Source organism: Schistocerca cancellata, chromosome 12 (genome assembly GCF_023864275.1).
Source record: "Schistocerca cancellata isolate TAMUIC-IGC-003103 chromosome 12, iqSchCanc2.1, whole genome shotgun sequence".
NCBI classification, from domain to species: domain Eukaryota; kingdom Metazoa; phylum Arthropoda; class Insecta; order Orthoptera; family Acrididae; genus Schistocerca; species Schistocerca cancellata.
The window spans coordinates 34,216,292-34,240,522 of NC_064637.1; the positions used below are offsets into that span (position 1 = coordinate 34,216,292).

Here is a 24,231-nt window from a genome sequence, read left to right on the forward strand (position 1 = left end):
AAATGGCATTAGTTTGGCTGTTAGTACGGGTGAGTAGATTATGTTTTAGGGCAGCTTACCTGACTTGTACCTGCTCCTTTGTGTGCAGCAGTGCTTGGTGGTCACAGTGCAGCACAAACAGAAGGGGGGCAAGGATCTCATGCATACCCTGTGCACACAGAAGGTATTACAGTTATATTCCACAGAGGTTAGTAAGACATTCATTAATACCAACATAACAGCTAATGTTTTTTATTAAGAGAGAGAGAGAGAGAGAGAGAGAGAGAGAGAGAGAGAGAGAGAAGAAAAACATGAGGCAAACTGACATAAGCTGGGGAGAAATTTGGCCTTAGGTAAGACACGGTTTTACAGTATTATTACCCAAACATTTTTCAGCTGTTTATGTGCTACCCACAATGGGAAGTTCTCTATTTATTTTCTTTTTCACACTGCGCTATTAGTTGTGTAACAACATGTGAAATGGTGGCAGAAATCTTGTGTTCTGCTTATAAATTATAACAAATGTGTGTGTGTGTAACAGCAAGAAATGACAACAGCACAATGAATAAGTGCTGTAGCAAGTAGAAACAAGATAAGCACAACATATACATGAACTATAAGAAGTTGCAAAATATATGGTAACTATAATGATAGATATAGAACTACTAGCATACACAATTAACAGTGTTATGTGAGAAAGAAAATACGAGGTTGTGCTGGAAAGTAATGCCTCTGAAACTTTTTTGTGAAAACTCATAAAGATTTCCAAATAAAACTAGTGTTATTAACGTCCTATATCATTATTCTTCATGTCTACATATTTATTTCTCAACATACCCACCCTGGAGATGAACACATTTCTCCCAATGAGAGACCAGTCTGTTCGTACCCTCACTTGTAGGGTGCCTGACCTTGTTGCCAGAGCCAAAGCCTCACCTCTGTGCGCACTGCTTGATCACTATCAAAGTGAAGTCCTCAAATGTATTCTTTAAGTTTTGGAAACAGATGAAAATAAGATGGGGTCAAGTCGTGACTGTAGAGAAGATAATCGATGACAGTGAACCCGACACATCGTTTTGTTGCAGATAGCGCAGAGCTCATGTGTGGTCTGGGACTGTCTTGTTGAATAAGATGCTGCTCCATGTGTGAAAGAACTACATAAATTCTAAACTCCGTTACAGTACACTGTTTCTTGCACACCAACCCAGTTACATCACATTCCATCACGTTACACACTACAATTCAGAGCCTTCTAGCGGCAGAGGGGTACAAATACGTAGACATGAAGAATAGAGATGTAGAATCTTAACAACGTTTGTTTCGTTTAAAGAGCTTTAAGAGTTGTCACACAAAAATTTTGGAGACATTACTTTCCTGCACACCCTCGTAAATAAAAAAAAATCTCTCTGAAGATAGGACATAGTACAGAAACATGTTTGGGTCATAACAAAACTGTGAAACTTTCTCTCACAAAGGGCACAATCTCTCTCTAGCTTTTTTAAGCAAGCACAGAAAAAATAAGAGTTATAACATCCAAGAGATGATCGCTGAGAAAAGGCATAAGATTTGATATCAAATACAATAATCAGTAGTTAAGTAACTGTAGTTTGTTAGTTTTCGTTTTGTGGTTACAGTCATACTGAGAAGCATCGATTCATTGTTATAAAACATTTGGACCACCTCTGTTGTCTAGTGACTAGTGTCGGGAGCTTCCAATGGAAAGGTTCCAAGCTTGATTCCTGGCGATTCCTCAGATTTTTATGGGGTCAGGAGCTTCGAAGTGGGGCCCACTAGGTCTCATGGCAATAAAGGAGAAGCTGTTTGAGGAGTTAACTTCTCATAGTTTCTCCTTCACAGTTAACTACCGAAGATTAAACGATATAAGAAAAATCTATTGAGCAGTATGAGCACTTGAAATTTTTAGAGTGGAGAATATTAAAAACGAATTAATGGGCTTGTTCTGAGACCTAACTACTGCGAGTAAAATGAACACCGGGACTTTCATTAATCATGAAAAATAGTGAGGATGTCAGAAGACAGGATATTGTGGATGGTTGTAAGAGATGAGAGATGCTGAAAAAAAGTAATGACACTAAAAACAACAATGGAGACATGATACTGAAGAAAAAGCTGATGTTCACACTGTGTGGGGGAGAAGTGTAGGGCAAGTACACAGTCAACTCTGACAAAATGATGAGAAATTGAGTATAGTTCTAATGTTCCCACTGGGAGAAACTAGCATTTAACAAGCACATAAAATTGTGGGAATAACTTTGATAGACTTCCACATTGTAAGAGATTGTGCATCGTGGCAGCTACTGCTGGGGTGTGGAGGTGGGAGAGGGATGAATACGTATAAAGGGAGAGACCAACAGACCCACTCACCACTCAACATCAGTCACGTGAAGGTGGCAGAAAGTCTGACAAACAAAAATCCGGGCTTTATCGACGACTACACCCGCTGAACACCTGTGAGGACCTTGCATTACATATTTGTTGTCACATCTCCAAACACATAATGAGCTATCTTTACTGCACACACAGAAACACAGTGCTAACGCCATATCGTCTACCGTAAACTATCTTCCTCACTGCTACGATATTAAGTCAAATTACTCTGAGAAGTCATACATAAAATAAGGGAAAGGCAACCACTAACCCATAGCGGATCAATGTGTGGAGCACGGTAACACACGATACAATTGCTGAAAGATTCAAAGAAAACCTGAGTTTGATTTCAAACACGTATCTGACTCTCACAATTAAAGTTGGTGATGACTTTCATTGCCCTCAATATTTTGGCGAAAATACATCCGGAGGTACATATAAATCATCACATGAAATTGTGCTAAATGCATTCACTGAAAAATCGAGCAGTTAGTTCGTGAGCCCACGCAAATGCTAAACGGTTGTGAAAACACACATGACTTCTTAACAACAAATAATCCTGAGCTAATAATGAGCATCAAAACGGGTACAGGGATTAGCGAACACAGGTTTGTTGTAGTCAGCTTGAATATTGTAAGTAATCCCCACATCCTCCAAAAATTAAAAGAAAAATATATCTATTCAAAAAAGATGAAAAAATTCGCCTGATGTCTTCCTGATAGACAATCTCCACTCCTTCCAAATTAGCAACGTAATTGTAGCCCAGATGTGGCTTGAATTCATAGTAGTAGTAGTAGTAGTAGTAGTAGTAGTAGTAGTAGTAGTATCGACAGCAATTGAGAGATTTATACCAAATAAATTAACAGATGGCAAGGCTGATTGTTGTGACTCGCCGATCTTTCAAAGTGCCGCCGCACAGTTACGCGCGTCCTCTACATGCAGCGCTGTCTGCCAGCCGTGCAGCAGCAGTGCCACCTAAGCGGCCAGCCAGCCAGCGGCTGCTAGACTCGGACTCAGTTATGATTTGACTGTTAAAGTGTGCACATGTCTTACTCTGTTCACTTGATCTGTGACTTTCACGTATTGTGTCTTCCTTGAAATATATTTGTTCAACTTGAAGTTATTACAATTGGCGCCGAGGTAGTGATTTTTCTTTTCCATCGTTGACCCACGTGTTTCCGTGGCTACTTTAGAGCAACTATTGCAAGGTCTCATAGAACAGCAAACGCATCTCACAAATTCGATTCACGATTTCGTCGCGGCATCAGATGCCTCATGTCGTCGTCTCTACCTACTTTTCCTCCTTACGATGAGATGGCGGAAGACTGGTCTGATAACGAAAAACGTCTTCGACAGCACTTCTTGGCATTTCATGTCAGTGACGACCAAATGTGTAAGTCTCTGTTCCTTTCACGGATTTCATCTCAAATGTATCAGTTGTTGTCGCAATTGGCTCCTTTGAAAGATTCTGCGTCTTTGTCCTTTGCTGAAATGTGCTCATTTCTGTCCGTCTATTTTCAAAAGCAAACGCATGTGGTAGCCTCCCGTGTTGCCTTTTATCATTGTCAAAAACAACTGAATCAATCCTATTGCGCTTCGGCTGCTGAACTTCACAGCCTCAGTAGAAAGTGTCAATTTGTTACTGAAGTTCACAAATAATCCTACGCCGATTCCACGGTACGGGATGCTATTATCAGATCAGCGCCCGACAAAGAAGTTAGGCAACGTGCCCTTCAGTTGGCAAATCCGACTCTAGATGGAGTCCTATCCATCGCTCAGTCTTTTCAAATTTCTCGCGCCGCTAGAGCGCAAATAGAGGCATGGGGCGACGTCAGGGAAATACAACCTCTGTGCGATGTTGACGAAGCGTGTGGCATGTCCCCGCCGGCTGATGTGGCCGCAGTACACTCCCAAGCGCAGCTTCGGCCTAACCGTAAATAAACCTCTAAGAAACTGCGGCAAAACCAACAACAACTTCCTTCATGTCCACGGGGTTTTACGAAACATTCACGAGAAGATTGTCCACAACGATCGGCCATGTGTCACAAACAAAGGGTCATGTGTCATCTGTTTGCAAGTTCGACCGCATACATGATGTTCATGAACATGACACTGATTCTGATTCTGTATTGTCTGTCAATTGTACTTCTTCCCTTTCAGGGAAGTTATTCCTCACTGTCCAAATCCTTGGTTGAGATGTTCGCATGCAGGTGGATACTGGTTCTGCTGCCACTATCATCAATTCTCAGACGTATCTTCAGTTGGGTTCTCCAATCCTGTCACCTGTCACTAGGCAATTGCGGACTTACAATAAACAGAAAATTTCTCTCTTGGGACAATTTGATGCTGAGGTATCTTACAAATCTGTCGTTTGCACTGTTCCCATATTTGTGGTCGACCATAGTAGCACGGAGGAATCTTTTTGTTTTCGATGCCTTTCGCGTTTTTGGGTTCTCCATAGATGACTCTGTCAATATCGGCTCTGATGCTATTCCTTATGCTCAATTGGATTCCTTGTCAACGACATTTTTGTCCCTTTTTTCTCCTGGGTTAGGCCGTGCAAATGACTTTGAAGCTCATATCACGCTCAAACCCACTGCTCGGCCTAAGTTTGTTTGGGCTCGGCCCATTCCTGTGGCCCTTCGTGATCAGGTCAAATGGGAGCTGGATCGTCTCACTGCTTCAGGGGTCTTGCTTCCTGTCACTTCCAGTGAGTGGTCCTCTCCTGTCGTTGTCGTTGCCAAGCCAAATGGTGATATTCGTCTCTGTGGCGATTTCAAAGCCACTGTAAATGCTCAATGCCTTATCGACACTTACCCTATGCCTCTACCTGAAGAATTGTTCACTAAACTTGCTGGAGGCCAGTATTTTTCTAAACTTGACCTGTCAGAAGCTTATCATCAACTTCCTCTCGATGCTGCTTCCCAGCAGTTCCTGGTCCTTAACACGCCTTTCGGCCTCTATCAATACCAACGATTGCCATTCGGGGTTGCCAGCACCCCTGCTCTTTTTCAGCGATTCTTGGAACAATTACTGCTCACTGTCCCTGGGTGTATAAATTACCAGGACGACATTGTTGTCACTGGCTCCACCACTGACGAAGATCTTCAAAATCTCCGCACACTTTTTCATGTCTTACAGACTGACGGTCTTAAGTGTAATCTTCAGGAATCAAATTTTTTTCAGGCATCTATCACGTACTTGGGGTTTCAACTCTCTCTCAGGATGGTATTCGTCCACTTCAGCAAACTGTCGCTGCGATCGATGCCCTTCCTCGCCCCACATCTATTAAGCAACTGCAGGCCTTCTTGGGGAAAACAGCATACTATCACAAGTTTTTACCGCCTGCTGCTTCGGTGGCTCAGCCGTTGCATCGCCTGTTGCATAGACACGTGCCTTTTCACTGGCCGCATCATGCGATGCGGCTTTCCAAGAATTGAAGACTATGCTGAAACATGCCCCGTGCCTAGCTATTTATCAACCTGGCCAACCAACATCTTGTTCTTGCCACGGACGCCTCTCAATAAGGGACCGGTGCAGTCCTTGCGCACCATTCTTCTGACGGTTCTGAACAACCCATTGCTTATGCCTCTAAAACGCTCACGGATGCCCAAAAAACGTATTCTCAAATTGAAAAAGAAGCTTTGGCCATTATTTATGCTCTTCATAAGTTTGGCACTTTTCTCTATGGATCCAAATTTCATATTGTTACGGATCACAAACCACTTGTTTCCTTGTTTCATCCATCAACGTCACTTCCCGATAAGGCTGCACACCGCCTCAAGCGTTGGGCTCTTTACTTGTCTCGTTTCAATTATGAGATTCATTTCCGGCCGACGGCTCAGCAAGCGAATGCTGATGCACTGTCTCGCCTTCCCATGGGTCCTGATCTGGCATTCGATAGGGACAAACTTTTCTGTTTCCACCTGGATGTTGCCGAGCAGCGGGTTGCGGACAGGTTACCCATCACCGGGGGACCGGACTGACGCCACGAGAAGTGCCCGTGCAGGAACCACATGACCACCACCTGTCGGAACAACTCTACTCGCCGCCTCCTCCTACGGACCCGGACACATCGCCCACGCCTCCTGTTATAACAACCGGACTCACCACAATGGGCAGATTGGTGCACGGGGCCCCAGCAGATTCGACCCCCACGTCTCCTGTCATCTCGACCCGTTATCGTCGGGGACAAATCCATCCGTACGGGAAGCTGCCTCCTCGAGACTTTACGGCCAGTCAAACGACACCTATGGACGTTAGCAATCTACAGGCCACCTCAATCGAGACGTGTGCAAAAACTTCAAAGGGGGGAAAAGTGTTGTGACTCGCTGATCTTTCAAAGTGCCACCACGCAGTTACGCGCATCCTCTACGTCCGGCGCTGTCTGCCAGCCGTGCAGCAGCAGCGCCACCTAAGCTGCCAGCCAGCCAGCAGCCGCTAGACTCGGACTCAGTTATGATTTGACTGTTAAAGTGACACACGTCTTACTCTGTTTACTTGATCTGTGACTTTCATGTATTGCGTCTTCCTTGAAATATATTTGTTAAACTTGAAGTTATTACAGTAACTATCAGGAGCTGGAGCGTGTTTCTCAAACATGCACAAATCCTGTGACTCCGTAGATTTTCCAGGTGTCTTATGTTTATGCCTTTCACAGGTATGCTACCGGATACGATCGTCTTCCCTACACAATATTTCAGCACTCCATCTGTCCGCCATCTTCAGGTGTGATCTCTGAATACAGAATCGTGCCGGAACTGCTCCGGCTGGAACAGTTCCAGTGATTGTGTACTCAGCGATCACACCTGAAGATGGCGGACAGATGAACTGCCGAAATAGAGTGTAGTGAAGATGATCGTATCCGGCAGCATACCCGTGAAGAGCATGAACAGGCACAAATCCTGCTCACCACGAGAAGATAAATTCTGCTTGCTGTCACCTCAACACTGTCAGTCATATGCATCAGTTCTTCCACATCTTTGGCAAATCAGCCTCTCCCAGTGCTTCTTAAAATAAGTGAAGAGTACATGAGTGTCTTCACCATATTCCCGCAATTTTTCAGTGAGCTGTCACAATACACAGTGGAACTCAATCCCTCGAAAATTCTTACGGTAAGCTTCTCTCACTATCTTTTCGAGAGAGGTCAAGCAATATCAGTACAGACCATCTCCAGGTGTCATTCCTGTGATTATGTTAAAGCTCTCCATGACTTGGTTCCCAGAATTCACTTTGCCTTTTGAATCAGCAAGTCAGAAACTAGGATGACAAGTTCCTACGATATTACAAGTCATCAGGCTCTCCCAGTGAATGTAGTCATACGCTTCTTAAAATTTATGAAGGGTACACGAAGGTCTTCACCATATTCCCACAATTTTTCAGTGCGCTGTCACAGTACACAGACGTTGTCCACAGTTGAACAACCATTTCTGAAACCACCCTAATTTTAATCATTCACTTTTGAAAATGACTGCATTCTATCCAAGTATATAGTTGACCGAGGTCTTATGGCCACAGTGGCTTGGTGTACAGTATAACTACAATGGGGTGGAAAAGCCATGCTTCTGGTTATTGGGATGGTATCTCACTCTCCCACCTGGGGTTGTGCGTCTGATGTGTTAGCAAGGATTACACAAATATGTCAGAGGAGTAAGGTGGCAACAGTAAAACAGTGTGCACATACACTTGCTACTTTTACAACAAGCTCAAACAGCTACAGGTATGTGTCCTCATTTGACAGTACATTTCTGGTGCCAATCCACAGCGTCCATGTTCTGTTGCATAGTTGGGCATCAGTCTCACAGGCCCTGACAGTGGACATCATCGTGGAGGTGTCAGCAGCTGTTATGCTCAGTGCAGCCGAGTGGGTTGGTACCCTTGCACTGTCAGCATACCTTGGCAATGCTTTGTCAAGAGCTGGTGCGGCTGCCTAGTGTAGTTATATTGCTAAGTAGCAGAGTCTATCCCAGGGCGGCACGTGACGGGCACTAGCAGTTGCCCCATCAGGTCGACGACTGGGAATGGCTCAGACTGACCTCAACCCATTTGGTGTTGGCTGAACCCCGTAGCCAGGTGGTCCTCTCAGGATAACGTATAGTGATGGCAACCTACACTCATTTCTTCATCAGACAAACATCTGGTATTTATTCGTGCCAGAATGGGCTGCTTGTGGTGTAGGGGCTTTGGTAAGTCATATGGGTGCCATAGCATTCCTGATTATGGCACTCATCCAGGCATTGACTGACTGACGGCCGACAGTGATGCGCGATGAGTGCCAAGGTGAAACACTGGGTCAATGTACTGCCGTACACTTTATGGCATGAAACCCCCAGCCTAGGTTCGTTTTATTACATAGCAGATACTGATGATCACTGTCTTCCAGTCTTTACGGATCTTCTCCACAATCCAGATCATCTTGATTAGCTGATGAATTCTGTTGTGAAATCTCTCCCTTCCAACCCGAATTACTTCTGCCAGGACTTCATCGTCTCCTGGACTTATGTTCTACAGCTTCATTAATGTATTCTTTATTTCCTCCTGTGCAGGTGGTGAGTAATTCCATATATGAAATGTCAGGAGGCTGGAATTCAAACAACCACGTGCATCACAGTTGAGGAGCTCCCTGACGTATTGCTTCCCCGTCTCAGCAATGTCGAACTCATTGCTGAATGTGGTTCCATTATTGTCCTCAACAAACTTTTGGTTCCTCCGGCATCTACTCCCAAAGGAGTTAACTTCGCCATACATCTTTCGAGCCTCTTTCCCGAGAAATCTTGTCGAGCCTCTTCTGTCATTCCTTTGGCGTACATTCTCCTTCCTCTCCTCAGAACCTCTCTAATAGTTCTCTGTGCTTCTTTGAACTGTGCTACGCCTTGTGCAAAATCTATACCTCGTAACCAGCTCTCCTAAGCTTCACTTCTCACTCGTGGCTAATGCCTTAATGTATTCATCCCCAAAACCAAATCATCTCGACTGAGTGAGGTGGCGCAGTGGTCAGCACACTGGACTCGCATTCGGGAGGACGGCACTTCAAACCTGTGTCCGGTCATCCTGATTTAGGATTCCTGTGATTTCCCTAAATCGCTCAGGCAACTGCCAGGATGGTTCCTTTGAATGGAAATGCCTGACTTTCTTCCCATTCTTCCCTAATCTGATGGGATCGAAGACCTCGCTGTTTGGTCCCCTCTCCCAAACCAACAAACCAACCAACCATCCAACCAAATCATCTTGCCCCTAATCTGCTTTTTGATGACTGCATCTTTCATCCCAACTTCTTTCAATACTACTACTACTACTACTACTACTGCATTCTTTTCTGAATCATTTTCTTCCAGAATTTCAAAGCAGTTGCCAAGCTGGAGTAGAAACTGGTCTTTCTTTGTGGTGTCTTTGAGCATATTGATGTGATAGTGGACTACCTTTTTAAGACTGTTTCTGACTTTCACTTTGGGTTCTAGTATGCTGTCACTAGGGCATTTTAAAGGTAAACACTGTACACAAAAGTGCAGCACACAGCACCCAGATGCATGTGGTAATATTTTTTAAAGAGGAGTCATCTTCAAAGACCTTTCATGAAACCCAAAAACATTCTGATCTTATGGAAAGACTGTCAGAGGCACTCACGTTAATGTACAGGCACTTATGGATGAAAAGGAACTGAAATTGAGGGTAACAATGCAAAATCAGAAATGCTTGACTCTCTTCAAATGTTCCTTTACAAAGGGAACTCAGGGAATACTGCCCCCTTTTAATTAGTGCACCACTACAGTGGCAATTATCGAAGTGGAATTATCAGTAGATTGTGGTGTGTGTGTGTGTGTGTGTGTGTGTGTGTGTGTGTGTGTGGAGGGGGGGGGGGCGCACTCTCGCACCAAGCTTAGGTGTGTACATTTATTTGAAAGGAGAAGTTATCACAGGTAAAATAGCTCCTTAATGCTTCCACTATACGGTGAGAGATTTTCTCTATCGATTATACTGTTAAGTTCACAAAACGTCCAACTGCCGAGGACTTAACATATCACTACAATGACTGAGGACAACAAATGATGTGTGTTTGTAAAACACCTGCATTCATAATGGCTGATATAATTGGCAAACTGCAGTTATCTCTAGGGCAATTCAGTTTAAGTTAGGTTATTATCATTACTCAGAGTAGTGAATCGATTCTGGTTTCATTGTGTATGGATTTTTTTGTTGAGTGCTCGTGGGGCTCATGCAGCAGAGAAATGATGAAACCAACCCACTGCAAATAGCCACAGAGTCTACAGTGCCGCGTGTCGCACCATGGAGCTCCTCCACGACGAAGTACCACGATTATCGTCACTGACGCTCTAGGTCCGTTGGATGAAGTAAAGGGGGACTCTGCCCATAGCCTTGGAACAGCTTAATCATGCTTGTGTAATTGATGAGTTGTGACTTGAGTTGTGAATTCAAGTCAGTCTTAAACCTGGTAAACAATGCCAGACTATCTTCCAGAACAGCTGAATAGTTCTTCCTTGTAAAAATCAATTTTTAGGAGGAAATTCTGGAAGAAGTGGGGAGTACTGCGAGTTGAAGGTAAAAGTGTGTATCAGATGGAGGAACCCTAGCACATCGGTAACATTATGGTAAATTGACACACATCTGGTTTGCCATTTTCCCACTTTATAAACAGGGCAACAACGTTTCAGGAGCACTAAAGTTCAAACAAGGACTGCTGTATCGAGATCGGCTGAACTTTCACAATGGTTTCAGAATATAACAGTCATTGTCCTTATAACTGATACACTTTGCTAACGTATACCTTGACTCATTACAGATTCCATAAGATCCTTCTTCTTGATGGAATCCACAGAACAAAATGAATGAATAAACTAAAATAATCCTACAGTATACAGAACATTGCTCACCAAGCAAAAACTAAGCTTACTTTTAGCAGAAAATATTTTTACAAACCTGCCCATCTACTAATACTTTATAAAGTATCACTGTTAAAGGCACTGTGCAGAGAGAAACAGATTGTTCTGACCATTGGCAACAACAATTACCAACCATTTTTTTGAATTATTTCGTGATTCCTTCAGTTGCCATTCTCTTTATTTCATTTACGATTGTACAATTTTGGCCTTATACCATTTTTAAGTATCTAAAATGGAAGCATTATACATTGGATCCATTAGTGACACTTAAGATTTTGAGTTAGGAACAAGTCGTATCTGTAGATATACTAGGTGCCAAGAAGATTATAATTATTTTGCAGAAATTTGTTAATTATCCTGCATATGCTTTTGTTCTCGGTTATATTTAACTATCATTCATCACTGGTGTAATATGACTATGTAATTTCTTTAAAATAACTTGTAAATATTTGTACTTTTATTGGGTGGGAGCATGTCTATTTTGAATAGTTTGTACAAGGATATCGCGTAGAAAATCTATCACAGTACTCTAATCAAACACTACTGAAAACTACGAGAGTTGAGTAAAAGCTGCTTTCCAGAATGAGATTTTCACTCTGCAGCAGAGTGTGCACTGATATGAAACTTCCTGGCAGATTAAAACTGTGTGCCTGACTGAGACTCGAACTCGGGACCTTTGCCTTCCGCGGGCAAGTGCTCTACCAACTGAGCTACCGAAGCATGACTCACGCCCGGTACTCACAGCTTTACTTCTGCCAGTTTCTCGTCTCCTACCTTCCAAACTTTACAGAAGCTCTCCTGCGAAACTAAAGTTTGGAAGGTAGGAGACGAGATACTGGCAGAAGTAAAGCTGTGAGTACCGGGCGTGAGTCGTGCTTCGGTAGCTCAGATGGTAGAGCACTTGCCCGCGAAAGGCAAAGGTCCCGAGTTTGAGTCTCGGTCGGGCACACAGTTTTAATCTGCCAGGAAGTTTCAAAAGCTGCTTTATTGTTTGTGATGTTTCACATTACAATCATATTTATTAAAAAAGTGTGGTTGATAAATTTACATTCTATGGTTCTGTAATGCTTTGCCATGGAACTGGTAAAATGTTATCTAGGATTTCCTCACATTGAAGGTCTTTTTGCTCATTTACAATTCTGTCCAACTGAACTTTTAGATGTATATAAATTTCAGTTTCTACCATTACATCCATGATTTTTCATTTCTGTAACTTACGTAATATTTGAAGTGACCCATCTATATTAAGTATTTTGTGGTTGGTGTTTTAAGTGTGCAGCAAATGTGGATGGGTTATTGCCATTTATTGTTGTGTGTTCTTTAAATAGTGTACTAACTTTTCTTCCTGCTTGTTCAATATAAAATTCTGGGCATTCTTCACAGTTAATTTTGTAGATTCCTAACTGTGAAAACAATTCTGATTTCCGTGGTATGTGTCTCAATAATTGTTGTAAATTGTTAGTGATTCTGTAGCTGGTGTATAGCTTTGTATTCTTGAAACATCAAGTAATTTTTTCATAAACAATACTTACATATGGCCACACAAGAACTTTATTTTTCTGTGGTTCATTTGTGTATCTGGTTATCTATGGGATTGGCATGTGTCTGACTAGTTTTCTTTTAGACTATTGTGTCCTCTAAGTTTTTAGGATAACCGTTGCTTATAGTTACATTTTGCAGAAGATATAGTTCTTTTTCAATTTTTCTTCTTTTTCCAGTGGGTAAGATGTTTAGCCTATGTAACACAGAATGAAAATATGCCAGCTTGTGTTCTCTCTGGTGGCATGACTGGTTGTGGATAATTATGTCTTATTTTTTTATGAAAAATATTGAATGTGTGTTCCCATTTTTCGTTTGCAAATTTTATATCCAAAAAGTTTATGTTCTTATTTTTTTCTCTTTCCATAGTGAAATTAATTATTGGATGCAAACTGTTTAATTGTGAATGCATGACGTTAGTCTGATCTATTGTGTCATCGAATAGGATTAAAATATTATTGACATATGTATAGTAATAAAGGATTTTTTTGGCTGTTTGAGTGGACTTGTTTCTAAAATTTTAACGAAAATATTGTCGCAATTTTAAAAGTAATGTGGTTTTGCTCATGACTGAAAAAGAGTAAAATGGGAAAGTAGAACCAATACAAGATGAAAGGGCAGTAGTATTACACGTCAGATAAATAATAAGCTTCAAGAACATAATGTAATTAGTGTAAAAATCAGGTAAGGGAAATACATTGACGATTATGTCAGAAGAAGACTACAACACGAAAGTAGTAGAATTTTTCGACCATAATAATATAAAAATTATTGACCAGGACTCAACCAATAAATTTAATACACAGCTAAATAAAGCACTAAAAAGATGTAACTTCATATTCACAGATAAAGATATAAAAGATTCCATAACAATGAATCCAACAATACCATCATCGTGTGCCCAGCCCAAGATATATAAATTACAAATGCCGATTCATCCAATTGTTAACATGGTTACATCCCAGCACATGCCGCCAGTCAAAAACTCAACATACTCCTTAAGCAATATTACAAATACAAGAAAGAATACACTACAAAACATTGTTACGATATTGTCTACAAAATTAAAAATATAAAAATACCAGAAAATGGAATACTCTTATCACTTGATATATCTAACATGTATACAAACATTCCAGTGATGGAAACTATAGATATCACTAAAACCTTTTTCAAATATAAGAAAATCACCTAAGCAGAAGTTTGTGGAATAACAGAACTCCTACAATTAATCACTTCCTACAATTATTTCTCATTTCATAACAAAATTTATCTCCAAAACGATGGGTAGCAATGGACTATTGCCTAGCAGGTACATTAACTGATATTTACGCTAACACTTTAGAAGAAAATTGTTTAACAAGTTCACTCAAACAGCTAAACAAATCCTTTGTTACTATACATATGTTGATGACATTTTAATGACACAATAGATGAGAGTAACAACATGCATTCACAATTCAACAGTTTGCATCCAAAAATTAATTTCACCATGGAAACAAAAGAAGAATAAGAACATAAACTTTTTTGATTTATAAATTTCAAATGAAAAATCTGAACACACACAATTATTCACAACCAGTCATGTTACCGAGAGAACACAAGCTGGCATATTTTCATTCTGTGTTACATAGGCTAAACAACTTACCACCGGAAAAATAAAATTGAGGATGAACTATATGTCCCCCACTTTGAAGCTGTAAGTAATGGTTATCCTAAAAACTTAGTGGACACATTATTCAAAAAGAAAATGAGTCAAACACATGCCAATCCCATGGATGAAATAACTTTAACCAGTGACACAAATGAACCACAGAACCACGGAAATCAGAACTGTTTTTGCAATTAGGAATTTACAATATTAACTGTAAAGAACACCCAAAATTTTATATTGGGCAAACAGGATGAAAAATCTGTACATGACTTAAAGAACATATGATAATAAGTGACAATAAACCATCCACATTTGCTGCACACCAACCACAAAATACCTGATATTATTGCTGGATCACTTGAAGTTAAAGAAAGGAAAAATCATGGATGTAATGGAAGAAATTGAAATTTACATCCATCTAAAAGATCAATCAGACATAATTTTAAACAAGCAAAAAGTCCTGCGAAATGGGAAATTCCTAGACAACATTTTACCAGTCCTATGACAAAGCATTACAGAACCATAGAATGTAAAATTATTGTTACATTCATGAATAAATATGACTATAATGCAAAACATCACGCAACAATAAAACAGTTTTTACTTGAACCTCATAGTTTTAGTATTGTTTCATTAGAGGACTGCAATAGATTTTATATACATGATCCTTGTACCAACTATTATATGATGTGCTTCCACCCCATAAAACAATACAAGTTATTTTAAAGAAATTACATACAGTCATATTTACACCAGAGATGAATGACAATTAAATATAACCAAGAACAAAAGCATATGCAGGATAATTAACAAATTTCTGTAAAATAATTATAAACTTCTTGGTGTTAAGTACATTAAAACATGGACCTTATTTATAAGAGCTTTGCAACAACTGCTCAAGAGTAATGTGCTCCTAAAATTGTGTAAAAAGTCTCTAATTTATTTGATAAGCAGGACATGGAGTCTTTACTCCTATGACATATGTGGCATAACTTTCTACTAAAAAAATCATCCATAAAGTATCTTATAATGCACCTAGAATATCTACAGATACGACTTGTTCCTAAATCAAAATCTTGAGAGTAACTAATGGATCCAATGTATAATGCTTCCATTTTAGACACTTGAAAATGGTGTAAGGCCAAAATTGTACAATCATAAATGAAATAAAGAGAATGGCAACTGAAGGCAAACAACATCATTCAAAAAATTCATCACAACTGCAGAACGTATGACACTGAAAAAATTAAACTGCTCCTTACCTGTCTGTAACACATCTGTGGATGTTCACGAGCATAGCAGAAAAGTATGTTGACCATGGCATCTTGTATCATCTGCTTACGGAAGAAGTCAACACCGGGGAACGTGCGCACGACATCCTGTCTGATAAGTGCTCGCAGCTCCTTGTCACAGAAGTACTGGTGCCATATACTCTGGAAACCGACGGCCACAAGACTGGGATTAGTTTACAGTAAAGATTAAAATTTTTATTATACCATACAGTGTTAAGGTATGCTCAAGGTATAAAAGAACAAATGTTGTCTCGAAATGTAACCTTCCAATTAAAAACTCCGCTAACACACAACTACAATATCTGCAGTTCCTCGCGTTGTATTTTGTGCTGATGATCATAGGCAATTGGATGATAGTATACGGTAGCCAATGAGAATCATTGAATCTAACAATATCTTTTGGCGGAAGATACAAACTGGTGACATTTGTCTGCAATACAGAGAGAAGGAAGAAAATTAGATGTGCTGATAGACTGACTTGTGGCATAGTCCAAGGCCTAGGCTAGGTTGGAATTTCACAGTTAGCTTACAAGCTAATGAACCTCAACACAAAAATATGATCCCCATAATAGAATTGTGAGATATACATTCATCGTTGCAATAACCTGCTTATTTATCTCCTTTTGTTCATCCAAGAGTCACCTCACAATCAGGTAGGAATAGTCATGGCAACACATTGAAACTCTGTGGCTCGGAATATACATATAAATATAATTACATAAGAGTGATCTACAAGGATTTTCTGTAAATGTTTTCCTTTCGCTCTTGCCTTTGTTTCCCACTTCTCTCATAGACAGTGCTCCAGTCAAGTGTCTAACTGAAAATAGTATGTTTTGCTTTTGTTCACAAGTTCGAACATGTACATAATGTCACCTGTTTTATTTGCTGTTGTCAGTTTGTTGTATATACCAACATCAAACTGTATGTCTTATTCCGAACTTAACCAAATATTCAAATCATGTGGTTAAAATCTAAGCTACTGGAACAAAATACCAGCTAACTTTATTTAAAGACCATGCGGAATTAAGAAACAACATAGTAATGGGTTACCGAAAACCTACTCATTTGTTGTATTCAGTTCCCATTGTTCATCATGTGAGTTATTGCCAATGTCACCACATAATGCAACATCATTCACAAGGAATTGTGAAGAAGTTCTTAAATTTTTACTTTTGTGATTTGGAATGGTTAATGACAAATAAGCTCTATGTATGTGTCAAGCATTTCTTCAGTATTTACTTCCCATGACAATATTGTTCAAAAAATTAGACGTAAGCTGATAATATTATGTTACTTTTATTGGGAATGGTATGCGATTTGCAAATATATTAATGATATTTAACCATACTTATCTTAAATGTGTGTAATAAATATTTAAGTTCAAGTTTCCACCAACAACTTCTTTTTTTACCCTCTGAAAGCAGGTCTTTTCATAAGGTGCAAATGGCTCTGAGCACTATGGGACTCAACTGCTGTGGTCATAAGTCCCCTAGAACTTAGAACTACTTAAACCTAACTAACCTAAGGACAGCACACAACACCCAGCCATCACGAGGCAGACAAAATCCCTGACCCCACCGGGAATCAAACCCGGGAACCCGGGTGTGGGAAGTGAGAACGCTACCGCACGACCACGAGATGCGGGCAGGTCTTTTCATAAGGTGCAGTGCAGATACTGTTGTAGCTGGAGGCAATAAAATTCAGAATGTCTTCTGTGAAGTTCGTAAAGTAGAAGCAAGGTACTTGCAGATGTGAAGCTGTGAGGCAGAGCTGCTGATCATGCGCAGATAGCTCAGCCAGTAAGAGCATTCTCTGCGAACGGCAAGGTTCTCGGTTCGAGTCCCAGTGTAGCATAAAGTTTTAATCTGCCACGAAGTTTCAAAATGTGCTCTTTCTGCTGCCGAGTGTAACATTTGATCAGGACATATGAAGCGGCCATACATAGTGCTTCATCTTTTACTGCAAGTTATATGGGGTTATGTGACATAATCTATAACCACATAGCAGTTTTCGGCTGATAATTTCAGAAACTAAGAGTTAAGCCTTGGGCACTGGAAGGACACACTATTTACAAACACATTGTTCATCACGTACTGCTTACGAATTATGGGTTGGGGTTGGGTTGTTTGGGGAAGGAGACCAGACAGTGAGGTCATCGGTCTCATTGGATTAGGGAAGGATGGGGGAGGAAGTCAGCCGTGCCCTTTCAAAGGAACCATCCCAGCATTTGCCTGGAGCAATTTAGGGAAATCATGAAAAACCTAAATCAGGATGGCCGGACGCGGGTTTGAACAGTCGTCCTCCCAAATGTGAGTCCAGTGTATAACCACTGCGCCACCTCGCTCGGTTACGAATTGTGCTTTCTGAAGATGCTAACTGGTCACTATTAAATGTGTGTTGTCGTATTTGGGTCATGAAGAAAGCAAAACAATTATACTATACACGTCAACCACTTAAAAAATAATAATAATAATAATATTGCAGTCTCAGGTTACACCAATGGCATCATTACGAGTTTTGACTTTGTAGGATGTCATGAATAGATGATGCGCTTAAAACAAAATAGAAGTGGCAGATCTGTAAAATAATAGGAAGTTCAATTACAAAATCAAACTAACTTCTACAGACTGCACCATGTACTTTAAACTTCAAATAGTAACTCCACAATTTATGACTGGACAGGCCAAGAGAGGTGCTCCAATGTGCTTCCAGTAGTTAACAGATTTGTACAGTTAACTATGTAATGGTATGAAGTCGGTAGCCCCAAAAACACCAAACAACATTAACTATTGGTGTAAGCAAGCTGGGCAAACACTAAGAGTGGGTAAATGACACATGCTACAGATGTGATCCTCAAATCACAAGCTGGTCACCGGAAGTCTGTGTACACCAGAGACTCGATAAGAACCAAAGCTTACATCAAGTTACTATAAAACATGTACAAGCTAGCAGGGGGAGGGTGTGTGGGAACACATGTACAAATGAAGGGAGGGGAGGGGTTGAGATCATAAAAAATTTCAAATGTTTTGTTACACCAATTGCATTATTCACTTAACAACTTGCAATGATACAAAATTCAGCTGAGTAAATTCTGGCATATTCTCATACACATTAGATATGAGAAAAATCTCTGTATCTTCGTAGTCTATAAACAAGTAAGTCAGGATGCAACTAATTTTATTATAATTTTAATAACAATGAAATGTGACACAAACAGTCCAAAAAACTTATTTACATGTAGATGATATCCTAGGTCTGTTCTAATATCTGTTTTGTATTGTCATTATTTGTTTGAAGTACTCCTTAAGTGATGTGTGGCAGATGGAGTTCCATCAGCAAACATCCCTACATACCAGCAGGTGCTGAGCAGATCTACCAAAGCCGTACGGAGTGGCAAGAAGGACCTCTGAGTACTCTGTTCCTACGCAAAATCATAGATGAGCAACATATGTTAACGAAGAAAAAAAATGAAATAAATCGTGTAAGTCAGTATAACTTAGCTACTGCTCAAACCAGAAGTTTCTGCTCAGCTCACATATATATAATATTTGGAAACTGAAGCAACATTAATTGAGTAAAAGTTACGAGATAAGGAAAAATTAAATCATTATTAAAAAAAAAAAAAAAGGATAAATTTCACTACTGAAAAGGTTGAAAAGTGAAGCTGCAGCAATCAGAGAAATAAAAAAAGTAAGGAGGTAATGTTTGGCTTCAATGGATATTGGATGTTTGCTGGTTTTGAAAATTTGGAAAGGAGAAGAGTGATATCGAAAACCAATACTCACTATATAGTTTCGACCCAAATGATCAGAAACACCTTTCAAAATGGTATATTTTTTTTAATTAGAAAAAAATGTTAACTCTTCAAGTGTTTTCCAATTGTCCTACACCCTTTTTTTTTAATTTTTTTTAGGCAGATCACCTGGTATAAGAAGTCCAATTGTCAATGGCACCTTCTGTATAACCTGAGGCTGACACACAATTTTTTTTGAGATGGACAATGCAGTCCATAAGGTGCATTTAAACAAGCCATATTTTTCTGTGATATTTGGCCACAATAGTTTTGCTGCCTTACTGATGATACCGATGCACTCGTTCCAGTCTAGTACGATACTGGGTGACGAGGGAGGTGGGCACTCCTTTATCGTTGATTTTTGGGGGCAGTGGGAGGATCAGCAACATCACACACTATCACCCTGGACTGGAACAACTGAACTACATCATTCTCCTGGACTCCGATTATCTCTCATCGAGCCCTGAAATGAGGGTCATTCTACTTGAGATGTTTCCCACCCCTCCTAAAGTGGTGTTCTTTTGTCCAACCAACCTACACAACATCTTAGTCCATCCCTACACCACTCCCACTCCAAACCCCTCGCTGCACGGATCACATCCCTGTGGCAGACGAAAGGGGGCAAGAACTGCCCAATCCATCCACCCGGCACTTCCCACTCCAATCCTGTCACAGGCATATCCTACCTCATCAGTGGCTGGGCCACCTTGGTGTTGCTGACACTGCACAGCTTTTTATGTCAGTACAACTACTGAACCAGCTGTGCACAGCAATGAATGACTACTGCCAACTGTTTCCGAGAACAGAGTTGATTACCCAGTGGTACAACATGAAGATCAATTTCAATGGCTGCTTCACAGCCCAGGACATCAGGATCCTTCCTCTAACACCAGCTTCTCCAAACTATGAAGATGGGAATTACCCTTGTGACACACCTTCTGCTTCCGTACTCGTCCTGGCCTCAACCTAAGGTAATCACAGTCTCAACACTCTCCACCCAAGAGTTTGCCCTTCTTCTATCCTGTCACCCTCTCCTAATCCACCTCCCAATGTTGCCTTCTGCATGCACCAATCCCCACCGGCCACAACAATCTAGCATTACATACCTAGGCCATATACATGGCACTATCTCCATCCCACATTCCTGGTTGGCAAAGCAGCTGCCTCCTTCCGGCCATCCCAGCTCCTCTCCCAGCTACCCCCCCCCCTCTCTCCTCTCTCTCTCTCTCTCTCTCTCTCTCTCTCTCTCTCTCTCTCTCTCTCTCTCTCTCTCTATAACCACCCCCACCCAACACTACCCCCCCTCCCCCAGAACTGGCACCATCTAGGGGCATAGGCAGGTGTGTGCACGCACACATGTACATATTCTACTCAAGCTCAAGAAAGGATAACTTCCAAAAGTTATCAAGTTTTATTTCTTTTGTGTAAGCCTATTGAAGTGATCTCTTCAAATCCAAAAGTATTTACATTACAAGAACTTTCCAAAATCTGCCTTAATAAAATCCTTCAGTCCATTTACAAAAATATTCTATACTTCTGGTACCAAAAGGATCAATGATTAATAATGCCCTTTAAATGAGGTACATTACACTTCCGTACAAATCACGAGTAGCTAAAAACTGAAGGGTGATTGCCAATCGGGTTGTGACCGGTACGTACTCTTCCATATTTCTATAATATTTAGAAATTCTCACACCAATTGCTTGTACAAGATTTTTGAAATCATGTTTCAACATTCTTGTAAAATTCTGAAAAAGGTACATATGCAGCATCAATTCACGAGTTGATTTTCTGAAGCTTTCCACTTACTTAAAAAAGGACCCAAATTTTCTTATTCATCATAAGCTATTTCTTCTGCGATGTAAAAACAGAAGATCACACTAACTTCCACTAACTCACATTCATCAATTTTGTGGCATTAGTGTGGCCCCATGTAAACACTTCTGGTCTGGAACTGTGTTGCCATAATCGTTGCCTGACAATTGTGTCTGATGATGATACAGTATGAGTGGCAATCAAATGAAAACTGATTACCCACCACAACAGGACCACAGAATGGTTCCATTCAAAACTAATCACCACACACATTAGGGCATTTATACCACTGGGAAACAAGACGATCGATTCCCGTTTTGCAGAACGTGAGTAGCCACTGACAGATCCACAACTGCAACCGCCCTTGCACTTTATCACCTCAATGAAACTGACGTCTACTGTGTCTTTCTTTAGGTCGCCAAAGATACAAAAATCACACGGCAAAAGATCTGGGCTGTACGAAGGATGTTGCAGTGCTCCCCAACCAAATAGCTGAAGTTTAGCCTTCGTCTGATTGGCAGTGTGTGGATGGGTGTTATTGCACAACAGGACGATTCCGTACAACAGCATTACAACAACAAATGGTAAAGCCAACAGTGGGAACACCTCACGTCTTCCCCACCAAAGAAATCCAAAGGTGTCTGCACAAGTCATGACATCCTCCTTCGAATGCAGGGACCCTCTGTTTGCAGAGGCCCCGAAGTGTCAAATCACAATCAATGCACAGCACTATAAAGACAATTTGCAGAATCTGTGATACACCATAAAGTCAAAAGGCCAAGGAATATTGTCTGGTGGAAGCACCCTGTTACATAATAACACATGCCCCCACATTGCCAACTGGACAAAAGCTACAAATCAGCAATTTGGCTGGGGAACATTGCAACATCTACAAAACATCCTCCATGCAACTCAGATCCATCACCATGTGATTTTCAAATACTTGATGATCTCAAGAATGACATCTGTGAACATCAGTTTCAGTCAGACGAGGAAGCGGAAAGGTGCAAGAGTGGGAGTGGTTGCAGATCTGTCAGCAGTCGGCTTTGTTCTAAGAAATAGGAAATGATCATCTCATCTGCCAGTGGGAGAAATGTCTTCACACGTTCGGTGATTACTTTTGTATAGAACTATTCCGAGATCCTTCTTGTTGTGACCATTGTTCGGTTTTCATCTGACTGCCCCTTATGCAGGGATCACCAATTTAGTATTGGAGGGCAGCATGGAGGGTAAAAATCATAGAGGGAGACAAAGAGATGAATACACTAAACAGATACAGAAGGATGTATATTGCAGTAGGTACTGGGAGATGAAGAAGCTTGCACAGGATAGGGTAGCATGGGGAGCTGCATCAAACCAGTCTCTGGACTGGAGACCACAACAACAACAACAACAACAACAACAACAACAACAGCCCCTTATGCAAGTGGCTGCAATTCATGGAGCCACATTGTCACTGGATAACACTGCCTGGATATACTGTCAGCAAAATGCAGCTTTTATGGCCAGTGTAAATATACCTCGAGGCAGCATAGCTAATGTGTACACACGAATCACTTTCCTCCACGAGCAGAAAAAGAACTGGTGTAAGCATACGAGGTTAATACATAACGAAATAACTTCCACCGTACACAAGTGAGCTGTCGAGAGTAAATACTACAGGGAAAAGCAGAGATTGCAATGCAACCGAGAAACAATTGACGATGTCCGTATACGTTTTACTGCGAGACGAACAAGTCGGCACAGGAGACAAAGTCTCAGTGAGCTGCACCCAAACCGGTCAGAAAACTAACGGGGGAGGCAGCGAAAAAAAGTTGTACACCGTTACACATTTCAGCACTCGTACCTCGGAGCTCTGAGACAGCGGGTCGTCGCGAACGAGCAGGTCGTTGTCCTTCCAGGGGTCGGCGGCCAGCTTGGCGCAGAGGCGCGCGTAGTGCTGGCGCGAGCGCCGGAGCTCCCCCAGCCAGGCCTCCCCGTGCGGCGGGGCGCCGCCGGTCGGCAGCACGCCGAGCAGCGCCCGCCAGCAGACGCTGCGGAAGCGCGAGGCGCGCAGGGAGCCCAGCACCGCGCGCCGCCGCAGCTCCTCCAGGCCCGGGTCGTCCCGGTGGCACAGGGCCGCCCACTCCTCCCTGCGGGCACGCAGTACGTCACTGTGACCTCCGGATCGCTCCAGTCGGACAAAATACGAGCTCGCCAAGTACTGTACCAGTTTTGGGATTGCACTCGGGACTTCAGAACGGGTAGGATTTAACATGTCATTTTTAAAAGCCCAATATAGATAAGGTAAGTTCTGGAGTACTCCACAGAGTGTTATAGAGCTACTATACTATCTACGATATAAACAGAGTACATCTTAAGTTAGGGGATAAACGTCAAGATGGTGATTCCAGAAAAGAAAAGAAGCGAGATAGTTTTTATGTCCACAACTAAGTTTGCAAGAAAGCAATTAAAACTGATATATTACAAAGCATTACATTACATTACAAGTGGCCTTCCAACGATACTTTACAAAACACCAGCATTTTTCCCACGGCTTCGCCCACAACACACACATTTAACGCCCCTCAGTTTTTATTTAATTAATTCGTATTTGACAATAGTGACGGCACTGACGAACAACATTATTCCTTGGGTCGTAAGCTGCACGATTTCAGACATATCAAACCACAGTGGTCTGTTTTTCATTCCAGAAGCAAGCACAGACGGTCATCACCTGTGGTCGAGGCAGTGAAGATGATCCAGAGGCCTCGTGAAGCTACGAAGCCACTCAGTTTGACAGGCAGCACCACAACTCTCAAAACCTTTGCAACCATTTTTCGACATTTGTGAAAGTATGGAACAACCTGGGAGTCTGCATTCACACACCACTTC

The 24,231-nt window shown here is 41.3% G+C and overlaps 1 protein-coding gene across 1 annotated transcript in view; it reads right to left on the minus strand.

The window, feature by feature from the left end:
* LOC126109424 (TBC1 domain family member 5) overlaps nucleotides 1-24,231 on the minus strand; it is a 161,462-nt gene that overhangs the window by 118,353 nt on the left and 18,878 nt on the right. The window contains exons 3-5 of the mRNA XM_049914458.1: nucleotides 23,204-23,489; nucleotides 15,720-15,890; nucleotides 60-148 (exon numbers count right to left, since the gene is read on the minus strand). Of these exons, the coding sequence (XP_049770415.1) occupies nucleotides 60-148; nucleotides 15,720-15,890; nucleotides 23,204-23,489 (546 nt within the window). The remainder of the gene's footprint in view (nucleotides 1-59; nucleotides 149-15,719; nucleotides 15,891-23,203; nucleotides 23,490-24,231) is intronic.